Source organism: Chanos chanos, chromosome 5 (assembly GCF_902362185.1).
Source record: "Chanos chanos chromosome 5, fChaCha1.1, whole genome shotgun sequence".
NCBI classification, from domain to species: domain Eukaryota; kingdom Metazoa; phylum Chordata; class Actinopteri; order Gonorynchiformes; family Chanidae; genus Chanos; species Chanos chanos.
Genome location: NC_044499.1, coordinates 34,702,657 through 34,728,653, shown reverse-complemented (window position 1 = coordinate 34,728,653; position 25,997 = coordinate 34,702,657). Strand labels below are relative to the sequence as shown.

The 25,997-nt window shown below is 38.9% G+C and overlaps 1 protein-coding gene across 1 annotated transcript; it reads right to left on the bottom strand.

The window, feature by feature from the left end:
* Nucleotides 1-8,173: 8,173 nt before the first annotated feature.
* Nucleotides 8,174-20,485, bottom strand: rfx7b (regulatory factor X7b). The gene is made up of 10 exons (XM_030773965.1): nucleotides 20,235-20,485; nucleotides 19,332-19,365; nucleotides 14,773-14,858; nucleotides 14,132-14,170; nucleotides 13,873-13,995; nucleotides 13,450-13,566; nucleotides 12,981-13,065; nucleotides 12,580-12,787; nucleotides 11,858-12,159; nucleotides 8,174-11,593 (listed from the first exon to the last, which is right to left on the bottom strand). Exons 1-10 carry the CDS (start codon nucleotides 20,369-20,371, stop codon nucleotides 8,174-8,176), a joined length of 4,551 nt encoding a protein of 1,516 aa, XP_030629825.1. The 5' UTR covers nucleotides 20,372-20,485.
* Nucleotides 20,486-25,997: the final 5,512 nt, after the last annotated feature.

Genomic DNA, 25,997 nt, shown 5'->3' with positions numbered 1-25,997 from the left:
TTAAGCAAGTTAAACGAGCATTCTCAATCATGGGAAAGCCGCCTCCAGCGAGCGGCGTACCAGCCCTGAGGTCAGCTCACAACTGAACCTTCAAGTGCAGCTTCGCTCGAGCGTGGTTGTTTACCCCCTCCCCCATCAGACCGTCATTAGTTAGTGAAATGTTACCTCACAAGGCCTTTCGGAAGTGTAAAAATGTCTATGTATCTTACTTTAATGAGGGTGTACAGAGCAGTACACTTAATCCAATAGTGCAGTGGCATGAGGTGGAACAGTACACTATTAAGTGGGTGTGATTCTAATTCAAATCATAATTCCAATTATCTTTGAAAATAATCATAAAAACTGCAGTGCACAACAGACCAAACCATGCCATGCCATTTTATCACATATTCAATATAATTATACACAACAGTCCAACCATACATAAACCCAGTTTCCTATAAAAACATACATATGAGCTTATATACTACTGAGGTTTATGTTGTGTTACACCGTGTGCATTACAGTGCATTCTGAATTGATGTGTTGCTGTATCTTGGGACTTTAACACCATTACCAATAGCAAACATGACAAGAGAAGTAGTGTATCAAAAGATTTTACTGTATGGCAAGAGGCTGATCTAATACATCGTATCTAGTTTTGGCCTTTACGGGTAACATAAAATAACATACGACAAAGTACACATATTGCCTTGAACAGTATTTAACTAACGCACATTCAGGCTATTTATCACTTGTTTGTTTTAATACTTAGTAGTTTATCACGCAACCCTTTGGCTCAGCTGTCCAAAAACACTGGATGCTTAGTAATTATGAAGAGATATTGATGGCCACACGTCAGCTGCCCAATAAATGCTGATATCGATCCAGGGCTTGTGTCGAGTGAGAGTGACCCTCCCCTGCTTGGACCCCCATTCACAGACTGGACAATAGGTGTCCAGCTGTTAGAATCAGCTGAGCTACATCAGCATAAAATCCCCCTCTTTTAGACCTCCACCCTCCTCCACAACACAGCCACAGTGGACCGCACTGTCAAGAGCACACAGCCTACAGTCAGGCTTTCTACATTTGTTATTTGCTACTCACTGTTCGTAACACATCTGAATATTTGAACAGCACGAACATTGTAAGTACTGCTATTCACCAATAACACAGAAGGTCACAACACATGACCCCATGCCTTACAAAGCTGTTTAGACAGAGGCGTCAGTCAAACAAAAACAAACAAGAACATGTATGTCCTCCTCTTAAGTACTGTAAGTGTTCCTTTTGAGACAGAAAATTGAACTCTGAGGGACTCAAAATGAGATCAAATTTCTTTTGCAGTTGCTGAGCTATTGGAATAATATTTGCCATTTGATCTTGTTTCTTGAATGGTTGCTCCTTCTTAAGGAACTGTATTTGTGAATTTAGAACACAGAACACACAAGCAAAATCCACATATTAGGCAAGATCAAGGTTTAAAGGTTATTAAAATGAGTCTCTGTGTAATCTGTGACAGAATCCTTTAACAAAATTTAGCGTCCACTGAAATTACATATTGATTATGCCACTACCTTCAGCTGTTGTCCTAAACCCAGAGGGCTATCCATGAAACAGCCAAGGCAATAAGTCGTTATATGCAACATGTCTGAGTAAATCTTCTAAACAGAACTTGAACTAGATCACCATAAAATCTGAATATCATTCAGTATAAGCTAGTTACATTCAGTTACATTGTATAATAGAAGCATTATGTGCATTAATTAATGTACCACAAAATGTGGGGTGAGACATCATCACAGTATATTCAGTGAGCTACTGCTTGAATGTCAGGACTAGCCGGTGTATTAAGATGATGAAATCACTATGGAAACATAGCATACACAAGACCAGTAATTATCAGTGCAATGCCATTGAAAGGTGAGGAAAGGTACGTAGATGCTCAGAGGTGATGTGTCACTGCAGTACCACACTATGAAATTTGGCTTTTGCACCAGTTTGTAAAATTCAGCACACTTCCAAGTACATTTAAATTTTTCTTCTTTTGAAATAATTGTCATTTTTTTATGCTTATATAGACAAAGTGGTCAAATATCGATTCTTATATGCAGTTTTGTACAAAACCAATGCTTTGTTGAGGTTTCATGACAGATTATGGTTTGCAATGTTCATTTTATAAACTGAAAACAAAAATTATGGTTTTGTTGTCTTAAGAAGCATTTGCTGCTCATATTACATCCAAGCGTTGATGAAGCAATACAGAAAAGCACATCCACACCGATTTTCTATTTAACCAGCAGGATCTTGTGCCAATAAAGGGGTCACATACGAGCAGAAGGTGGACAGAGAGACTGGGATCAATAGGGACCGAAAGTCATTAACATGTTATGAATATCATTAAGGCCATGGGAAAGAAGTCTCAGCATCCAGCAACTTCTCTGTCATTGGTCAGAGCCAAGGTCAAAAGGGCCCTCCCTCCCTGCTGACCCCTGGGGTGTCTGAAGAGCCGAGATGCCCTTTCACCTTTTCTTAGGGGAAAAAAAAAGCATTCTCTCAACATTCACTATTAAGAGCAAATTTTAGAAAAAGCTCCATATATATATACACACACACCATAAAAAGAGACCACATATATATACACACACACACACGCATGTATGTGTATACATATAGTGGTGGTCAGAAGTTTACATACACATCATGGACATGAATGTCATGGCAATATTGGGCTTTCAATGATTCCTTGGAACTGTTCTTTTTCTGGGGCAGAATGATTGTACAGCACATCTTTAATAGAAAAAAAAACACACACACACACACACAAAAAAAGAATATGGTGCAAAAGTTTAATTTATTTTGGGTTTTCTGAAATCAACACATGGTCAAAAATATACATACAGCACACCTACTATTTTGTTAAGTGTCCCTTAGCAAGTTTCACCTTGACCAGACGCTTTTGGTAGCCATCAACAAGCTTCTGCCATAGCTCTGGCTGGATATTTGACCACTCTTCTTGACAGAATTGTTGGAGTTCAACTAAATTTGTTGATTTCCTGGCACAGACCCGACTTTTAAGCACAGTCCACATATTCTCAATGGGGTTGAGGTCAGGACTTTGGGAAGGCCATTCCAAAAGCTTAATGTTAGCCTGCTTTATCCATTCCACAACCAGCTTTGATGTGTGTTTGGGGTCATTGTCCTGTTGGAACACCCAATTGTGTCCAAGTTTCAACTGTCTAGCTGATGGCTTGAGGTTATGCTGAAGAATGCTGAGGTAATATTCCTTCTTTCTTCATTATTCCATCCACTTTGTGCAATGTGCCAGTTCCACTGGCAGCAAAACAGCCCCAGAGAATGATGCTACCACCATGCTTAACAGTTCGTACAGTGTTCTTAGGGTTGAATGCCTCACCTTTACTCCTCCAAACATACCTCTGGTCATTATGGCCAAACAACTAAATCTTTGTCTTACCTGACCATAAAACTTTGTCCATGTGGTCAGCTACAAACTTTAGTCGAGCTCGAAGGTGTCGATTTTGGAGCAGGGGCTTCTTCTTGGACAGCAACTTCTCAGCCCATGGTGACGTAGAATTCGTTTGACTGTAGACAGTGACACTGATGTTCCAGCAGCTTCCAGTTCATGGCAGGCCTGTGCCTTGGTGGTTCTTGGGTTGCTCCTGACTATCCGAATCAATTTTTATCTCAGCTGAGGGTGTCAGTTTGGGTCTTCTTCCAGACCTTAGTAAAGTGGCTACACCTCCCAACAACTTGTACTTGCGTACAATTGTTTGAACTGATGATCTTGGAAGTTGCAGTTGTTTAGAAATGGCTCCAAGAGACATTCCTGACTTGTGTAAATCTACAATCCTCTGTCTCATATCTGCACTCTCCCATTTTACTATGTTGGTCAATCCAGTGAGTGCTGTCAAACAAAACCTTTTTATGTTGGTACAGAGAAGCTACCAGCTGTAGTCAATCATGATCACTAACGAGAAGTTAATAATAATAATAATAATAATAATAATAATAATAATATTTATTTAGAGCCCAATATCACTATTTATAGTCTCAAAGGGCTTTACATGTCTATAACAAAGTCAAATCAAAGTGATATCATGCATAAGTTTGAGAAAATAGTTAAGTCTTTAGTTTTGTTTTAAAGGTATGGAGAGAGTTTGCTTCTCTAACTTCTTTAGGTAAACCATTCCAAAGGAAGGGAGAGTGGTAGGAAAAGGCTCGGTTGCCAGCGGACTTCTTTTTAACTCTTGGAATGACTAATAACCCAGAATCTTGAGAGCGCAGGGTGCGAGGTGGGTTATAGGGTGTAATTAAGCCACACAGGTAGGAAGGCGCAAGCCCATGTAAAATTTTATATGTTAATAAGAGGACCTTAAAATCTGCCCTTGCATGAATTTGGAGCCAATGAAGGGAAGCCAGGACAGGGCTAATGTGATCAAACTTCTTCGTTCAGGTCAGAATTCTAGCAGCAGCATTCTGGACCAGCTGAAGACTATTGGTACTAGAGGCAGGCAGGCCAGAGTAAAGAACATTGCAGAGTAAAGGCGTTGGCAAGTTAATAGACATTTTGGAACTTTCAGCACCATTATATTAATCATCTAACTGAGAGTATGTCTATTTTTGACCCTGTATGTATCATTTTGACCCTGTGTTGATTTCAGAAAACCCAAAATAAATGAAAACTTGTACACCATATTCTTGTTTTTTTTCTATTAAAGATGTGTTGTACAATCATTCTGCCCCAGAAAAAGAACAGTTCAAAGGAATCATTGAAAGCCCAATATTACTATGACATTCATGTCCATGATGAGTGTATCTAAACTTCTGACCACAACTGTATATATATATATATATATATATATATATATATATATATATATATAAAATCAGCAGAATATAATAATTCATATGGTAAACATAGTATTATCTTCACTATCTTTGAGAAAATACAATAACCAGCAGCTCATGTCTTTGCCACCAGAGGGGGCTGAGAAAGCAGAGCATGGAGGTAAGGACTTCATACGCAAATAACTAAGACAAGGAAAGATCAAGAAAGACTTGTTCTTTAAAAAATGTTTATTGGCTTTTAAAACCACTTAAAAAAATCTCACCTGTGAGTACTTTCAATTGAAAAAAAAAGAAGAAACATCGCTGAAACGCTTTTGCAATATCAACAAGCTACTGTACATTGAGCAGTACACCAGACAACAGCACAGAGGTTCAGATCTACTGTTTCAAATGGACAGGAGGGGGAAAAAAAACAAGATTTCTACTGGACCAGTCAGAAATACAGCATTAGACATACTGTGTGATGAATCTCCTGTATATCAAAAAGAAGAAGGATGCTATTTTCCTTCTAAAATAAAAAAAAAATAAAATCAGTGCCTTAATAAAATGCAAACATAAAAATATATACAGTTTTCTTCACAAAGGCAATTTCTTTAGAAAAGAAAGAAAAACATAATATGCCATGTAAAAACAAACAGAACACATTCATGAACTAAACATACGGAACAATATTAACTTAGTAAACATCATACAATGCAAATAGCTTTTACTCCGAATAAACTATATATATATTCTTTTTTTCCTGGTCAATGGACCCAGTCATCAATTTGGCCGAAGAAGTGGTCACAAAGAGTTCTACACTAGATAGTTCAACATATATGCGCACGTACAATCTTCGAATAACATGGTGAAGCATGTTTTTATTATTTTTTTTAATAACTTCTTAATTTCACTTCAAAAGTTGCCTTTAAATCGGTCATATTCTCATGTATGAGAACAAGTAAAATGTGTATCTCACTGAGATTAGTGCACATTGCTACTCAAGACAATTGTTCATTGTCATTTTCTAGCACATTTCAGTAATTCTCCTGTCTTAATTTATGGTACAAAATATTCTTTTTGCGGGCTTCAATTGTTCCATTTGTCCTGTTAAGATCGAACAAAGCCATGGTTTAAAAAAAAAAATAGTGCAATATTATAAACTTCTGATAGTTTGCTGAAACACGAACCATTGAATTTCCAGTGTCTGCTCCAAGGCTCTTTGCACAATACATCTAGGCTATGTCACAAGAAATGAATTCCATTTTTTTTTTCTTCGGTAAACCATGCTATTTTCCTGCCTCAATTTACACATCACTTCTGCAAATGCAGACCAAGAAACTCTATTAAGGAAAATGATACATCAGCAAGCTAGAGACCAAACAGACAGCATTACTTGCACAATACATGAAGCCAGAAACATAACACACAGCATATCGTGCTGGCTATAGATTCAATATGATCAGTGTAATATTTTTTCTTTTCTTTTTTTCCTTTTTTTAAGGGCGCTCTGACTTATCTAAAAATCGTCACCATAATACAGTATCGCAACATAATGTATTCCTTTTTCTATGTTGTTTTTACAAATGGAAACTTCTGATGTGGTTTTATGGTGATTGACAGCCAAATTTGGTTTAATGAATCCACCGGGTAATGAGGTTTTACAACATGCTTTCAAACCCATTGTTGACTGTACATCAGATATGGTTGCCATTTACATATTATACATGAATTTTTCCCTCACCAAAAATCTCATATACCACAAAACCCTGTTCATTTTATTAGACCGACGAGTCCTCCCTGATCCCTTTATTGATGATAGTCATTTGGAGGTGGATGATGTCATAACAGGTCACAAACTCTTATTGTTCTTCGACAGCTTCTCTTTGGTATGGATTTAAGGCTGGAACTCTATGGAGACAACTGTGTTTTTTTTTTGTCTTCTGATCATAAGCCAAAACATATATAGCCTTCAACAGAATATCTAGCCATCATCATCATACCAATGATTTTAATTCACCTCACTAGTCACAGAAAGATTTGCTGATATGATCTGGAGTACTTAAGTACGCAACTCTTAGATCTTTCTAGGTTAACCTCAGTTCATAGCAGTATTAGATTCAAACACACTGCTAACAGTCATACACACTGCTCATGGTCATATACACTGGTAAATGGTAATGGTTGGATATTCAAATGTTATTTGAAAACAAAAGAGCAGCCAAGCTTTTGTGAAGTGCAGCAAAGCCTTGAGAAATTCGCAAATTTAATACATTAAAGCCATTTGTATGATGGCATAAGGCCTTGGACTTTGGAAATAAGGCTGCCCAGACTTCCCTTGTGGAATTTTCACATTATCTGAATGATTATAGCAGGAAAAAAACCCAAGTCCTCTTTATCCCCTATATTTAACAGTACGAGTAGTATGGCCTTTTCAAGATGTTTTTTTTTTTTTTAAATTTCATGCACATTTATTTTATGACAAAATGCATTTGGGATAGAGAGTTATGAATTAAATGGAAATGTATTATATTCAGCACCTGGTAGCACCTAACATCTCTTCAGTTCACTGAAATGTCAAACAATTCAAGAGATGTACCAGCAGAGAGGACAAGAACAATATTCTACCTCTCTAATTGATATTTGTGGTTTTGAAGTGCACTCTTGTAATGTCATCAACCAGCATAGTTTCAAATAAAAAAGGAGTGCCTGCTCATTGCAACTGAAGGCAGTTTCACAAGTCAATAATTTGCTGATGGGAATATTGCATTTGTGTTATCCCTGGATAACAAATGGGCTCTTACCTTCCAGGGTTTTCTAATTTCGAAGGAATGTAAAAATACAGAAACAAATGAAATGGATGCTGTATCTCAGAAACTTGGTTACTTGCTAAATGACTGATACTTGTAGATATCAAATACTGAAATGTGGCCAAAACTTCTACATCTGTTCCTGACTAACTGACAGTCTGTATAATGCATCCAAATTGTTCAAATCTGTACATGAAAAGCACTGAAAAGAAATGTTCAAACTATGAAATGCAAATGATCTTTTAGATGGGGTAGGCTACTGAGATGGACTGAGACATGGTTCAATATATACATGTTTAGAAAAAAAAAAAAAAACTAACAAATAAGACATTGCAGGCCTGTAAGACAGATAATTTTGATCCAGGCTGGCACTTCTTGCTGGACAAACCAAAGTGTCCAGACTTTTGCTGCAGTAAAAGATACTCCGTTCACATATACAATAAAAAAAAAAAAAAAACAGATATACACAAAGCCAAACCAAATGGTGGACAGAAATCATAAATAACGTCAACAACAACATAAGAACAAGAACAATACTAACCCAACATCTCCACTGTTGGCTGATCTTTGTTCTCTAACCAGTCAAAGCCAGCAGAGTTCACAGTGTCACTGCATATCTGCTGAAACAGAGGATCGTTCTTGAGCTCTTCCAGTGTGGCGTCTTCATACTGATCCTGCTGCTGACCAGGGTCAAACAGCAAGTTAGGGTCCAAAGTGTTCAGATCATTGATACTACCAGAAAGGTCTGACGTCAGCCGGATGTCACTGGAGAAGTCCGAGGCAACTGCATTAAGCTCTGAGGCCACCTGACCTACAAGCTGAGAGCTGGGATTGAGGCCATCCTCCCCCAGGAGGTCCTTAACAGTGCTATTAAAGTCCAGCTGCTCCTGCTGCTGCTGTTCCTCATCCTGCTGCATACCCTGTGACAGAAGCTGCTGCTGGCTGAGGTCCTGATCATCTTGTAGCTGCGGCTGATCCTGCAGTTGCAGCTGCTGTTCCCCAGAGCCTGATTGTGCTTGGTTGTCACTGGTGGAAAAGTTTGCCTGTTCGCTTCTGGTGCTAATGAGGTAACTGGGCTTTTGAAAATCGAAAGATGCCGTGCTTGAGCCCACAGGCAACTGCTGGGCTTGGCTGTTTCCACTTACAGGGAAAGCCTGCGTAGTTTCTAGAATCTGAGTAAGATTCATGCGGGCTGTGTAGTTTGCAGGCAAGTTGTTGACACCCAGGCCTCGAACTGCATCATCTCCATCAGCATCCATCTTGCTCAGGAGCACATTAGTGATTTTCGCACTGTTGCTTTGTTGGCCTTGGTGGCCAATGGGAAGCAACTCTGACTGCATCATCACATTGAGTGGCACAGATTGGCTCCTCTGGGCCATCGTGTTGGCACTTACAACCGACTGGGTATTGGTAAGTATGCTGATCTCCTCGGAGGTCAGTGGGGAGCTAAAAGGGGAAATAGTAGACTTGGGGGTAGTGTTGGTTTGAACGGTGGTGCCACTAAGATTGCGCTGACGAACAGCTGGGCTGACACTACGACAACGGAAGGTTCCACCTCCACTCACAGGTGTACCCCCACCAGCCTTGTTGTCCAGTGGAGCTGGTACCGCAAAGCTCTCTTGTTTACCAATGACGGCTTGTTGTCCTTGTATTGGTGACACAGTTGCCAAACGATTCAAGTGTCCTTCCTCATGCCGTGCCTGCGACTGAAAAGACTGTCCAGGGATAGCAAAGGCATGTGGTTTTCTGAAGTGGTCCTCTACCAAATCCTGGTAGCTTGGAAGGATCCCAATGCTGTTACTGTTAGAGATAGCTGGGGAGGTTGCAGTGCTGTTATATCTGTTGTTTATCCACTCTAGCTTGGCTTTGTCTGGGTGTGTGGCCATAGGTCTCTGCATGGGCTTGACTGGGCTGCTGGACACTACACTGCCATCATGGTAACTAGTCATACTTGAGTTTATGGGGGTGAATGCAAAAGGATTGCGACACTCCACAGGACTTGGAGGGACACTACTACTGCAGTTCGACAAAGGGGTACTAATAGGAGTATGGCGGCCACCACCCAAAATGCCATCCACTGGGGTGATAGGTGCCATTCGTGAGCAAGGGCTCTCTCTGGTCAAGCTGTGCCCACCCGGCAACATTTCAGAGGTGGGAGTCGGTGTTGGGGTTGGTGTTGGAGTGGGTGTTGGTGTTGGAGTATGGACAGGGGTGGTACTACTATGCGCAGAGTGGTAGAACTGAGTACCTGTCTGGTGAGGAGAAAGGATAGAACTTTGAGCAACTGTAGTTTGACCCTGTAGGGATATGTCAACACAGCTCAGGTAAGGTTGCAAACCACTGTTGAGCTTCATCTGTTCCTCCATCTGCACTAGCTCCTCCACAATACTGTCCTGGGTCATGTCGTCATCATTAAATGGGAAATAGTCCATGCTGCCTTGAGCCCCTGCAAAATCGACAATGTCCTGATGGAGGGTCAACTGACTAGATGTTTCAGGTGTTTGTGATATCAAAGGCAGCTGGTTTGCTGCAATCTGCTTGTGGTCCACTGTAATCTGTTGCGTATAGTCCTGCTTCTGAAGCTGACCTTCGTCCCATAAAGAGTTCTTAAGCTCACTTACCACAGATGTCTCCTGTGAGACAACATCTATTACTTGCTGATGGCTTGCTATCTGCTGCAGTATTGACTGATCAGGGGTGGAAGCTGTGTTACTGGCAGGGGCAGGACCAGTAGGGCTTATATTTGCAGACCCATCATCTAGATCAGCTTGTGAAGAATTCTGAGCATCGGCAACTAGCTGAGAGCTCTCTGGATTACCAATGGGAGTATCAGAAAGTGCTAAAATTTGTGTTGGGACAGACGCAGTGTGTCTCAAAGTCACTTTACAGGGAGCACTCTCAGGTCTTGCAGGAGTCCCAGGCCTTTGGATCTTTTTCCCTGCAATTACAGGACCAGGTTTGGGATTACTGATGACATCTAATGGTTGTTGTGAGATAAACACTCTTTTCACAGGAATTGAGTGCGTCTCCAAAACAGACGACGAACGCTTTCGAGGACTTTTGGGGCCTGGACCAGCATCTTTGGGTGACTGGCCAGCAGATGTAACCACACCACTGGAATGGCTAACATCTGCACTCTGATTAGTGATGGTCAGATACAAAGTGTTGTCCTGCCGGTCATTGCTGTTGTTATTGCTGCTAGAGGCCCCTGTATTGGTAATGGGAGGGGTTGTGGAGTCACCTTTGGCCACATTAAGTCTCTCTGGCACTTGGGAGGCCTTGACATTGAGGGCAGGTTCACTGGAAGCCCGGTGTTTAGTAGCTCGCTCACTTTTTTGCCCAGTACTTGGATCCTGAATAGTGCTTGACTTGTCAGTACCAGTGGCTGTACTATCATCGTTTATTGATTCAGATACTGTTTTTACACCACACACGGGAGTTGCGACAAGAGTTGGAGTTGTGGCTGGACGTCCGGTTCTTCCTGCCCCTGGTGACTGCAGTGGTGTGGCTGAATTGCCATTCTGAGGCACCTGTGTTTGATTTTGCTCTTCCTGTGAACTAGTGCTACTTACTCCAGCTGAAGCTGGACGCAAGGGTGTTGGAGTGCTGCTGCTGCCACTGCTACTGTTAGGGGCCAGTGATATAGCGGTCATCTTGACAACATTAACTGAGCTGACATGGGGGGTTGGCATCACTGTTTTTATGGGACTGTTGGTGATGAGGAGTGTTGGAGGCGAGCGCAGAGTGATGGCACTTGATGCAGAGGGTTTAGGTAGAATTTGAGCATATCTGTGTCGTGCCAATCGGTCACCAACAGGGCTGGCAGGAACATTCTGGGGTGTTTTTGGGGACTGCTTTACAGACTGGGTGACAACCTGGAAATTGACAGGAAGGACTTTCCCTTCTGCTGCCCCAACAGGACTTGGGGAAGTCATCAACTGCCTATTCCTTTGGACCTGCATAGAGTAAACGTGACAGAATTAGAACTGTAAAACAGGCAACATTAAACCCTTCAAAAATATTGAGTAACTGCTCGAGTTTGTAGTGTTCAAACATTTGTTTAGCAATACTGCATAATGGGCATAGTGCAAGACACAGCCAAATTTGAAATTTCATCCAGTCACCCATAGGCAGGTAGTACAAGTTATGATGTTTGCACAGAAGTATGAATGACTCCTAAAAAAATTTCTACAGTTAATGCACAGACATGGGCTGATTACCGTGATAGGGCTGGGCACAGCAGCCACTACAATGCCAATAGTGGGCTGTGGCGACAGAAGGGCAGGACTTCCAGAAGTGAGACTTGATCCAGGTCCTGGTGTACCTGCTTCAGCTCTCCTGGCCTGGGATTCACCAGGAAGTGGAGAATTAAGCTTCTGCTCTTGCTGTTTCTTCTGAATCTTCCGCTGTAGCTGCTGCTTGGCGTCAATAGAGGGAGAAGGAAGAGTCTTCACTTGGGGCTGGAAAGAATTGGTTTCACTTGTTGGCACAAACGCAGAAGCCTGTGTAGGTGTCTTCACCCCTGGCATGGTAAAAAGATGAGAATTGAAAAATATGGACAGATTTCATCTTTCATTCAGTCACTAAATGCAATATATCCAGAAATCTTTTTTTATTTTTTTATAAAAAAGATCGCTTGCATGTGCAGCTTATAATTCTTACATTGTGACTTTATCACAAAGCTCTGTGACAAGACCACACACACAAACCTTCAAAGAGCATGTGAAGCTTAAATAAAGCCTCATTTAAACAGTGTTGATATTCTGAATTTAAGTTACAGTCTTACTGTGCTTTAATACAACTTTCCTATATGATGGGCAAGATACTTCTAATTATGACCCTAATCTTCCATATTTTTTCATGTTAAATTATTAGCATTTGTGAAGTTGTGCTTAAATTTACGATTTCCAGTGTAATGAGACTAGCTGTCTTTGCTTCTTGCCTGTTGGGGTCCCAGTCATGACAGTGAGAGCTGCCATGGACTTAGTGCCGATGTAGTGGCTATTGAGCAGGAAGCGGGCCAACTCTTCTACACTGTCAAACTGGCGACTCAGAACCTTCTGGGCCCACTCGCACACCAGACCACAAGCAGCTGAGCGCATCTCATCTTCAGCACTAGGGGACTGTCCTGTTGGCTCCATCAGCTCAGACTGGGGAACAAATACAGGCAAAAATCTAAATTTAACAAATCACACTAGTGTTAAATGCAGCTAGTTCAACACCTTAAGAGCCACAATCTGACACGGGCAGAAAAACAGCACAAGTCTTTATGCACCATAGAAACAAAACAAAATTCCATAGTTCACATGCTTTTCAGCAGGAATGCAAGTGGAGAAAACCTACCCCATCACCCGATTTATGTAAGTCCAGGTTGGGCAGCGATGGCATGTGCACAAAGGCTTTCTTTCTCAATCCACTGTAGCAATATGTGAGAAGCAGTTAAGTTTCAAAAACATTTTTGGAGAATATTAGAGATGTGACAAACAGGGTTCTTGACATATATATATATATATATATATATATATATATATATATATATATATATATATATATATATGTATATAAAAAGCAGAGCTGAGATGAGCAAGTTCGGATTTGATGCAAAGAAGCTCAGAACTCATCATTTTGAAAGAAGCCAAAGATGTTTGCATAGGTTTAACACATCGACATAATTTATTACGAACTGAAATGGACGATCAACTTGTTACATACATACAGCAGTAATAAATACAAAACAATTTTTTCAGTAACCAATACATTACTACTCCAACTTTAGAGTAGTAAGATTCACCATCCAACACCAAAAGGATATTTGGATTTGCCTCTCATGCCAAGGCGACGAGCTTTCATATTAGGAAAGACATTTTTCATGATTTTTCCAAAATCAGCTGCACTGAGGGGATGGTAGCCAAGATTGTCACAATAGCTCCTGTAACGCAAGTTAAAATGACAAACAGGTCTTTACTACTGTGGGAAAGTCAGAAATGTTCATAATCACACATAATTACAGACACTGCAAAGTATACCTTTTTTACACCTGCATCTGTTTTAATTGTATAGATTGAACACTTCATGATTTACACTGTAGTTACTCTATATGATGCCAGAACATAACACATTGGGGAGTTAAGATGCAGAAAAAAATAATTTGTTTTATTTAAACTTAATGAAGGGATAATCGAGTCAGCTTTGACTCATAAACAATGGTGTGAACAGCAAAAATGCCTGCACTCACTTGTACTCATCATACACCTCTTGCTTTGGCAGTGATGTCTCAGGATGTTCCTCTAAGTGATTTCGGATCCAGTTGAAAGCATACATCTGTTGAGTTCGGCTCGATGACATGGAATTCTGGTCGCTGGAAAAGTAAGGAATGATTTTAAAGCATCTTCTGCTATTTAAATCAGTTAGTTTCTTTTTTGTTAGCCTGTTTAAACAATGTTAACGGAATTATTTTTTAGTTAGTTTTTCCTTGAAGAGAGAAGCTGTAATACCATGTTCCAGGACTTGCAGTCCCCCTCTGATTTTCAGTCCTATTGGACATCATGTTGAGAATTGGGGGTTGAGATGATGTACAGATATGGGGAAACAAATGACAAAACACAGGAAGCTGGGTATTGCACAGTCAACAATCTTTACAATTATTGTTTTAATACAGCAATGAGAGTCACAATCATAGGAACTTCTCACCAATTTCAGAGAGCTCAATTATATAGGAGAACATCTCAACGTAGTCTGTGATCAATTACTAGAAATTACAATAAATACAAGAAAAAATAATTCCTGCTCACCCAACATAATATAGGCCTATCTATTAAACTATTTAATGCCGAATGAGCAACACCTTTGCCCCATCTAACATGGAAGATAACGCTCCACTGTTAGTGACTGTACTCTCTATTTCAGTGAAAAAAACAAAACAAAACAGAGATCACGCTATGATAAATAAAAAAAGATGAGCAAAAATGTCAGCGTTAAATGCAAGATATGATGGCGTGTATAAAGCAATGTGAGCTACCGATGACTTCTTCAAAAACATAGTGGAAGGACAATGAAACGTGCACAGTATAAGAGGCTATGTAACATCATCAAAAACTGAATCATAACCATTTGACATTATGATACAGACACATACCTTTTGTCATTGCCACTGCTGGGACCAGAAGGCAACTTAAGGTAGAGGTAGAGTTTTTCAATGTCTGTAAACTTCTCAACATCTTGCTGTGGAAATAAATGGAAGGATGGTGAATGAAGAAAAGAAGTGAAGTGAACAAGGAAAAGAAGACCAAGCAACACATTCAGTGTTTATCTTATCTAGATTCATTTGAAGAGATTTTTCCAGGATCCCTCAAATATGTAATTGTCATAAACTACACATTTACTTCAAATCAAAGTCTTGAAAAAGCAAAGTAAGATACAATACAAAGTATGTTCCCATGGGTGGCAACACAACTTCCCTGGAATAACACTCAGTTCACTGCAAATGCAATATTCCAATTATCCTCAATGCATCTCCAATCCAAATTAAGACAGAAGTATCAGATGCACATATAATCTAAGACAAAATAATTTACAAATACTTCTCTGTAGCACATAAGTACTCGGGCTGACCGTGCATTCCTGAGATGCATGGTCAGCACAGGATACATTCAGACAGGACAGAGTGATGAAGAGTCATATTCATATATGCTGTTGGCATTTACAGGCCCACATAGTTTTTCCAGCTACTTTTTCTGTGACAATACACATCCTGCTATGTGACAATGAGCAGCCTTCTATAACCATTTCAAAATTCTTAAAAAAGCTGAATGAACATAGTGTACAGTACAGAGCAGTTTCCATATGATTTTCTTAAAATCAAATGAGATTTGGTCAGTAAAATTTGCCAACAATCATGTCACAGGGCGTCACTTTTACAGTGTCATTTATTACTGCACAGCAATGCTCTGCCAATTCATACAGGTATTCTCTCCGTGCTTACAAGGCTAATTCCCCATGTTGTAAGCAGGCCTAATTTCTCCTCCTCTGTTGTCTGCAGTCAGATGTGCCAGCAGCAAACATTTTGCATTTATGTGAGCAGCATGTCCTTGTCATTATTTTGATATGCTTTATCTTTACACTACAAAACTCAAGATTCATGAGCATAACTGCAAGGAACACAATTACAGAATAAACATATCTGAAACAAATGATTATGTAAATAATAAACAAGCAATGACAAATGCATATTATTTATTTCTTCATGTAAAACCACAAATGTGGAACAGATTTTTTTTTTTTTTTTTGATGCATCCCATTCCTCAACCATTTTTGCCATATTTAGGGCACAACAGTTTCTGCTCTGTGGTCCAGGAGAGGAATCTGTTAATCAGAAATATGATTCAAATGGACAGTTAGCTTGCACACATGACCAACATCAGCAAACCTGAAAATCTTCCTTATCCTTAGCTGGTTGCCATGTAAACCCTGACAGTAACCATGCATGTCAATGCTGACATACATCTTTTCACTGAGGGCTCCGCCCCACCTCTGTTTCAATTGGCTTCTGAGAATGAATTCATCTCACCTCTTCCTATTCTATTTGCCTCTTTGTTGCTAGGGGAAACCGCTGCTCATGAATGGGGTGAGACTTGTCAGCCAATGAACAGTAAATAAAAAAATAAATCACCCCTCACTAGTCTTCCCTATATGTAGTGTGCTGGATGTCAAGTCTGGTGGAGAAGACAGTAAATTCACCTTTCTGTACTATTATAGATTTACACTTGATTCAATTCTCCTACGCCCTCTTTCTTTTTGCATCACGCTGTCCAGTGAGTAGATCTGTGGTTCTTTCATAGACATATGCTTCTCTATCATGTCAGTCACCTTTACCTGGCTATGTAGGCTAATAAACGTATAAATAGGAGGACTACATGACCATTATGGTGGAACAGGCACTAGTTCATCATTATGTCAGAATACCATGGATACACAAAATGCAACAGGTATTTAATAAAAAAGCTGAGGTCTGCATGTATGCACATGACAGCACCAGGATTGTTTTTGAAAATTAGTGCAGACAGAGACACTGAGGAGGGTCTCAGTGGTCTGTGTAAATTTGCAACCTTTAATTACCTTTAAGTGCAAAGACTATAAAACAGTTTGCTCTTAATTTTAAGATTGCATCTATGGGCTTCTTGTGTAATTCTTTTTCAAAACACTTCTCTGTTAGTGATTCACTTACCATTCTGATGCACGAAGGTGTCACATTACATGCAACTTCATGGTGACATGTGGTTGTTACAAACATTACCCATATTACTACAACATTATTATAAACTACAAAGTGTCTCCTATATAGCACAAACAATATATAACCAGATCATATTCTGTGGAAAAGAGTATTCTGTGGGAATTCATAAACCAAATCCTAAGTATTCAAAAAATTTTTTTACCTTATTTTATTTGATTGGTAAAGAATTCTTTCCTCTTATCACCCTTAAAATACTTTAAAAATTTACAGGATTAAGAGGATCATCCACAAGGAACTGATACTATTCCAACATAAGCTGGTTCCAGAACCCAATGACTGAGTAGTTACTTCAGTAGTCAGACCTAAAATTTTGTGTTTTAAAGGTACGACCACCATGACCAAACACCAGGGTTCCAAGGGTTGTCTTTTTTTGCTTTGGCTTTACAGAAAACACTTACAGAAGCGACAAAACAGGAATAAAACACATCACTGATCTGATGTTACTTGTTTCTTAGAAGAAAAAAAAACGTTATTATGGTCAAAACAAAACCAATCAAAACAAAAGACACTGAAATATCATTTGTGTTATTGATAATTACTGCCGCTGGCAGAGGGCGGAACTATTTAAGTAAACTGGTTAGCACTGAGGAAAACATACATATAGAAAAGGTTCTTACTAAGAGGATAACCTATGTGTTTTAGTGCAAATTTCAAGTTACCCAAATTTTCAGATTGCAAGTTTGCACTTAAAACTACTGTGTAATTACAAAGCAATACTACAACTTGTTAGAAAGCTAATAACATCATAAGTTTCTTGGCACTAGCATGGCACAGATTCATCTATCAATAGCTATGGAAATTAAACAGCTTTGCCAGCCAGGAGGGAATGACCGAGCAAATGTTTCGTTAGAATTTTCTAACCAATTATTTCTACCGCCAACAACAAAACCATTGTTTGTACCTCTGTGTACTTAAAATCATGGGTACTTGCATTTCCTGTACTAACATTCCTACTTACATAAGAAAGCTGAATACTCATAGATTGTCCATGCTTATGTTTACCTACACAATAAAGAACTGGTCTCTTTACAAAAATGTACTTACATACAGTTTTTTTTTAATTTCATGATTTTTTTTTGGTTTGATATTGTGTTTATAATCTGTATAAACCTAATATCCATTTCCTCATCCTAAATACAAATAAATAATTGTTCGAATTTGGGGTGGTCTTGACAGACACAGGTTTAGATATATGATATATTTATATGAAGCAGGACAACAGGAATCTGATATGATGAGTTAGACTGCTTGAATCCATGGTTGGATACTGGAGTTACATGTTTAAGTCAAACTCATATCCGCAATGAGTTAATACCACTAAACTTGAAATCTAGAGTCAAACCAGTATTTGATTCTAGACTTCAATCAGACTGTGCAGGAAGCAGTTATGGGCAGTTGAAAAACATTAAGATATTCTATTAAGACAATTACGAATGCTAATAGCTGTTACAACTGCAGTGATACTGCGCAACCTGTTCTGCAGTTCAGTTGTTGCTGCTCACTACTGAAATTAATTACCTGGATGAAACAATTATCCAGTGCCATAAGCAATTATAAATAACTTCATATGACACCTGAAAATATAACTGGTAAGGTGAGTGTAGCTCACTATTATCACTTATTCTCTGTTAGCTAGCTTTCTGACAAGCTGTTAAAAACATTACTGTTGTAACCATTAAATAGCCTTTTATGGTTACCGAAAATCATTAATGTTTTTAATACTAGTACAGTATTACTCTCTGTGTCCTTGGTCTAAGAGATGTGAACTGTGACTTGTGACTTGACGTCACCTTGTGCGGACAAAGGTCTTCCCCAAAGTCTTGAGATAAACTGGTGTGGATTCTCCTTTTCTACAGTAAGGATCAACCAAATGGTACGTGTCTAAGCTGTATATCAGAGCTACTTCCTATTTCAGCAGCACAACTAAAAATACATTAAGCTGTTTTGGTTTTGGTGGCCAAGAGAACTTCCATAAAGAACTAGTGATTGTTTAGTGTCATTCCCTACTTTGCAGGCATAATAATAAATACCCTTTTTTACTCACATGTGACAATTTAGCCATTGCTTAAATTGGAATCTGAGAAACTAATGTAACCTTTTTGTATACCAAGCTATATGGCACAATATTGGAGACTGTTGGGGTAAATGACAAGTATAAATTTGTAGACTCTATAGATTATTTGTAAACTAGAACAACATTTCTGAGGTTCAGGCCACAAAATTTAAAACAAGGCTAGAGATCTACTATATTATAAAATTTAGATAAGTACATGCAAGACAATACTATGGCGAGAACTGTGCAAAGATATCTGACATTTCGGATATGTGGAATTTCTAAATGATAAAATTATTTGCTTAATACCAGTTTCACACACACAGGAATCAAGCTGACCATTACTTACCAATATGCTGTCCACTTTTGATTGTACAGATTTGCTGGAAACAGAATCAGAAAAGGTGAGTGTGAATCATAAACACAGTGGAATTTCATCTTTGAAAGGTGCAGGTAAAGCCGACACCATAACGTGTTACCAAGCCTGTGAATGGCGATCACCCTAATTCGAGCATACTGGACAGCATGCCTTCTCATTTATATATATATAAAAAAATTAATACAAGAAGCAAACACTAGCTGGCTAAGAGGAACGCAGCAGCGTAGAGGCCACATATTCCAGGTAGATAACGATTCAGTTATCTGGCTAGCTGAATGAGTTGTCCAATATTACATGAATTTACTGAGGCTAATTTTAAACGACTCCCCCATGCAGCAATTATTTAAAGCTGCTAATTCATTCATACTTTACTGACCCAAACACAGTACGCAACGCATACGAGTCCTCTTAATTTGCTGGATAAACATACGAACAAACGTAAATTAGCTAGTTTGTGTGACAGTTAGCACGGATCCGTTTAACAGCTATGCTAGGGTAACATCTCTCGCTAGTCATTTTAAGCATCATGGCAAATTGCTGCAGACCAAGAGATGTCACCACTACCTTTGCAAGCTACGCGGATAGTGTGACATTGTCAAATAACATTTCAGCAGCGATGACCTCGATGGTTCTTTAATAAAATCTGACAATTACAGCATTTTGCTTTCGACGGTATTTATCTGGGATTAAACGTTAGCTAGCATATGTGCATCTTACATACAAAAGTCATTAGTAGGGCAAAGATGCTAACACCAAATCGGGGAGAAAAACGTTGAGTTGAAAATCAGCTAATTTGTCAACATGTTTTCGCTTAGGACGAGACTAGCTTGCTAGCCAACAAATGTGCTACTTAATCTTAATGAGCTGTCTTACCAAATGGAATTCTTTATCTTGTTGTACTGCAACGCAGTGGCCTCGGAGGCCTGTAGTCCTGGCACTATCGTTGGAAGAGAGCCTAATCCCGAGTTAGGATTCTGCTGCTGACCAGGTTGTTGTTGATCATCAGCCATCACGGTGATATTCTTGAGGGGAGGAGGGGGAGAGCTTTAACATGTAGGCCTCATCAGAGCCCTTGCAAGAGCAGTTCTCCGAGTAAGCATAACGCCGGACCCACCGTTTACCGAGCGGCCGAGTTACCTTTCCCTAGATTAAAAAACTGAACCGAAGGTGCGGCATGACAAGAGACAATGGTTTAGAATGCATAAAACGAGACGACCGGGTTCGGGGGCAGAAAAACAAAGATTCCACTGCAGCAAACAGCACGCCAGCAGCCGCCACAGACGGTGCTGCTGCGGCCAAGCAGTGGTAGCGCAGGCGCATTGCAGGATTAAAAGTAGTACCGTCAAGTACAGCTGTGACCAGCTAGAGGATGCAAGGTGAATAACATTGGTCATTTCTCAAATAACAATGTAATGTGCAGTAATACATACATAAATGAAACCGTAAATGCTTTGTCGTTTATCTCTCTATCTTATTGTTTAAAAAGAGTTTGTTTATTTATTTTCTGCATCATTTTTTAAATCTTATTGTTGTATGTAATAAAGTGAAATGTGGGCTACTATCCAGGAAATATTATACATTAGAAGAAGCGAGGTTCTGTTCTACAGTCATTCTGAGAAACTTTTCTTTAACCCCATCCTTTAAGGTACAAGTTTTCAGTTTTAAACCTTAACAAAGTAGTCTCAGCAGACTGTTCGACCTTATAGAAATACAGATCAATTTTATTTCATTTAATTCATAAGCTCCTCATCACTGAACTTCTCTCTCTTCTTCACATCTGTGTTATAATACATGGTCCATGGTAGAAATGCCAGAAGTGTATGCTTCTGGGTATACTGTTAGCCTCATAATTGGTGCTATGAATCCTTTTGGGGTTAAGCGCCAAACGTGATTAGGCACCTTGTTGCTCTGGGTATTCTTCTTTCCCCCATTTTCTTCTTCTTTGTCGTCTTCCTCATCTTCCTCCTCTTGGAGTGAGAACACCACTTTATGAAATGTGACACACTGGTTGTTCCTCATTTGTTTGGAGGTGCATCAAAATAACCCAGACTAATAAAGCTATGGAAGACCATTGAAAATTGCTCCAGTCTTTTGTTGTAAATGTGTCATATTCACTGTCCTGCTTCCCTGGTCCATGCTGCGTCTCTTGTTCTTTGTATTATATGATCTTTAATAAACTGTCAGAATTTTTGGCACACTGTAATGAATTTAATATCATTTCAAAATTATCAGAGGAAAGTTCCTACACTGACTCATGACTACTGCAGTGGGTAAGATTTGCAATGAAATGTGAAGATATAGCAAAATGACCACAAAATACAAGCACATAGCTGACTTTTGATAGTGGCTCGATGAAGGCTTGGTTCACACCTGTAGAGTTCATGTTCAATTCCACCATTATGGGGAGCTCCTAACATAGTACGCCCACTGGTAGTTTAAAAAACATTTAGTCTGTGTATGTCTGTATATATGCTGATTCCTCTTCACAGTGTTGTGTTATATGGCAATTTTTGCAACTGTGATCTAAAACAGCTCATTGCTCTCAACACTTCCGAGTCGATGTATAGGTTTGTCAGCAATGGGCAGAACACTACTCAGTTTGTATTCAGTCTGAAGTATTTTTAACAGTGCATAAAGGGTTAAGCAAATTCCAAATTTGCAAGATTGTTTCTAGTCAGCTACTGCACAGCTTTTCCTAATGCATGTTTTTGTTACCACTTGAATTTGCTATTAGCCATGCTTTACAGGTTGTAATAATAACAACAACAACAACAACAACAATAATAGTGAAACCCTCCTCCAGCACTTGTGCCTTTCAGTTGAACTTGTCATATAGGTCGCTGGATGTTTGAACATTCAGCCTGCAGTCGTCACCAAGAGTGGGTGGAAATATTCTCAAGAAATTTTCACTTGTAGCATTTTTCATTTAAAAAATAAATTCCATATACTGTACAAGAAAAAAAACACAGACAACCAAAATTTTAAAATTCAGGTTGATATTTTTAAAAATTATGGCAGGAAAATGGTGCCACTGGTCATACTTATATTTTAAGAGTGTATTTTTGATATCCAACCCAAACATCTCTGTGTGGATACATTTTCTATTGACCCTCCCTGATAAACTTTCAAATTTAGTAATTTTATTTGCATATTTATTTTATAAAGACTATCTTGCTCTGTTATACTGCTGTTCCCAGTTTGTAATCCTCGCCTTCACAACTTTTAGGGGAATATGTGCACTTAAATTAGTTTTTAAATCTGTGGCATGAAGTTAGAGGATAAACTGATCAAGTGTAATCTCTTGTTATTCTGTTCACAGAGTCAATAAGAAATTATTTTTGTAATAATATATGTAAGTCTTGAACCACCATGTGAAATTACTAATCCATAAATGTTTGATTTTATAAAATTAGAATACCCCATTTAATTTGTCACATTTAGTTACTTAAATACTGTGGTCATCTTTAACTGCTTATCAAAATTAGGCTTGGCATGCTCTTTGTTTTTTCTCAATTTCACACTCACTTCAAATGTCAAAATGGTTCATCATCATTGAGCAGCGAAATTATGCTGACAAACCATCTGACAATGCTGTCACAGACCAAAGAGACGATGCAATCATCAAACTGGCACGAACAGTCAATGTCATTTATAGAAACACTGGTTCTATGTCAGTATGTCAATATTACATTCATTTCTAATTCACTAACATGTCTCAGGAAGAGGGGAAAAAAACCTTTACCTTAGTTTACCTGCATAGGCCTTGGGGTTAATGATGAGAATTTGATTGTTTCATGACATTTAGCAATTCAGTCTCTTAGGGATGTGATTCAATTTCTGCTAATGAGAGCAATAATATTTAACGGTATTTGAATATTTGCAGGGTCCATGCAGGTTGATCATGTCATTGGTCTATTTGACCCATTTCTGTGTGATCCTATAGGATTCAAGACTTTACGGTTTTAGAACATTTTAAAGTAATCTAATCTAAGAGGGATTACCTTAATCTAAATCCTGGTGGTCTCCTATTTGAAAAGAAAAAAAGGTCTCTGAGATGGCTAGAGGCATTTATAAATTCTTATCAATTGTTGGTACATGTTATAATGACCTTTTCACCTCAGCAACTTACGATGAAAACATTTTAGAACACATGTACAGTGTGCAATGGACAATGCTCCCATCCCTACAAGTCCATGAAACAATTACTACAGGACAGAACATGTCTCCACAACAACAGAACAGGTTTCTACATTTTGTAAATAATTTTGAAACAGAACAGCCGGAAATATATTTGTTGGTAATGAAAATGTCATGACTTTGGGTGAGGTAAGTGCTTGTTTTAGCAATGACAAGAGATTGTAGGTCACCTACATGGCTCCATTCTCCCAGATCAGCACTGAGCAGGAGTATGCCAAAAATTGCAATACTCATAAAGTACTTTTATTAGACTTACCTTGTGTCTCCCCTCCCTCATCAGATTTCTTTTTAAAAGAATATGGTTTTTAAGTATTACTAAATGAAACTAGGCAAATTCATTGGACCTTGAATAGTTTTCATTACTTTGACTACTGTGCTCTCTGTTCAAGTTTGAAGAGAATGGAAAGCCACAGTTATGGTTGGCATATTATGTCACTTTTTTGTGCTGTGAGAGGAAAAATCTAATATTAAAACAACACCAGAACACTTTAGGCTTTGCATTAGGCTAAACTTATATCACACAATGTCAGCAAGGGCTGTAAGATGCAATAATACACTTCTTTGTAAATGACACATTAACATGATGGTTTTGTTGTTTACAGTGATGGTGGCATTCACACTTGACTAAATAACTTGTTGATTCTGGGACAGTGACAAACAGGTCAGAGGTCAGCCAGTCTGGGGGTCACGTGATTCAATCCTCTTAGCCAGTATCATCCTAACACACTGTGGCACCATGGTTGGCCTGAAGACAATGCCTTGTAACAAGGCATAATGCTGAGTTCATCGGGTCCTCTCAAAACTTGCTTGGGAGTGCCTTATCGTTTGGACTTACGATGGAGAAAGACGTCTGTCAGTCACAAAATCTGTGGAACAGTGGGGAGCTCACATGATAGAATGAATATTTCAGGTCACCTTCCTGCTTCAGAATGCCATAGGCACATAGCCACATTGCTCTAGATATAAATTAGGTTTCCAAGGCTTTTGTTAATAATTTTTTAGCCTTTAAATATCTGTCAATAAGTGAGTTAATAATTTAAACTGAGGACTAATGATCAAATCAGTAAACAGATGGACAGGATTGATGATGAGAAGATTGTTTTTTAAAAGAGCAGCAGGATGTAAGATGATTTCATATAAATATCTAATGGAATAATGGGTAAAATAATCAATATGAATTATATACTCATACTCATTCCATACTTATTAACCCTACAAACACACAAGGACCATAACATTCAAAGCAACAAAAGAGGTGAGGGAAACAAAGACAAGCTTAGCTTTTCTGTTGGGAATAAACTGGACAGTATTAAGGTCCCCACTGTGAATAAGCACTGGGGATATGTGTGAAGGGCCATGATCATGAGTGTCACCTCATATTACTGTAAGTTTGGCTCAATCTTCCATGGAGTTCCAGAACCTGCTAGAGAACAGCTGTGTTGACTTTTGAAGAAGAAATAACAGTTTCACATCAGGAGGGGAGGTTATTGATTGGATTGACAGCAAGACAATTGGCAGAAATAACTTGTTCTGGTTCACCAACCCAGCTTTGGTGAGTAGAGTGTGTACCCTAATGCATTGTACTTGAGAATCTTCTACACTTCAAGAAATATCCATGGGTACCATAGGGAAGAATAAGAGCAAAAAGATCAAGCAAAACTGTTCAACAGAAAACTCTTATCAATACATTGCAACTGATTCTTCTCATACATGCACTGCATTTAGCATTAACACAGCATTGATAATACTTGCGCAGTAACTATTGGTTTTATTCGACTTAATACCGCTAATAAGTTACTACATTATGTTACAATATCCAATATCCGTTACAATGTACACGCACAAAAGATAAACACACTTTTGAAGAAGTAGTCTGTATCATGTACTCAACCTCGTGACAGTGTGGACCTCTATGGAGTCAGGTCACTTGTTCAGTAAGAGCAGGGCAACAGACAGTAAATAAGGATTAAGTCTAGGATGGATACCACAACAGGACACAACGTAGTCACTCAAAACCCAGACAGAATGTTGCACTTATAAATAACCTCTTACTCCAGTCTCCACACTAACTAACGCTCCACTCATGCCAGTCTAGCAGAGGTGGTCTATATGTAAGAATTAGGTCAGAGGAGGATGGAGGCTGGCTGCTAGCTGAGTCTTTCGGGGAAAAGAAGGTTCCATCATTCCAGCATATACTAAGAACAATACATCCATTCCTGCCCAACAGATTGCTGTTATAGCATGTAAACTGCTCCAGAGGCACTCTGATTAGAGTCTTGATTTAAGTATTTGGTTGTAACGTCATGCACTGATTCTTTTAAACGAATAGGGTGTTAGAATGTGTATGCAGTTGTACTCTGTTTTACAATAATGTCTTGTCTGGTACGTCAGTTTTGTAATATTTCATACTGTATTACCTTATTTAACAACTTTTATCTT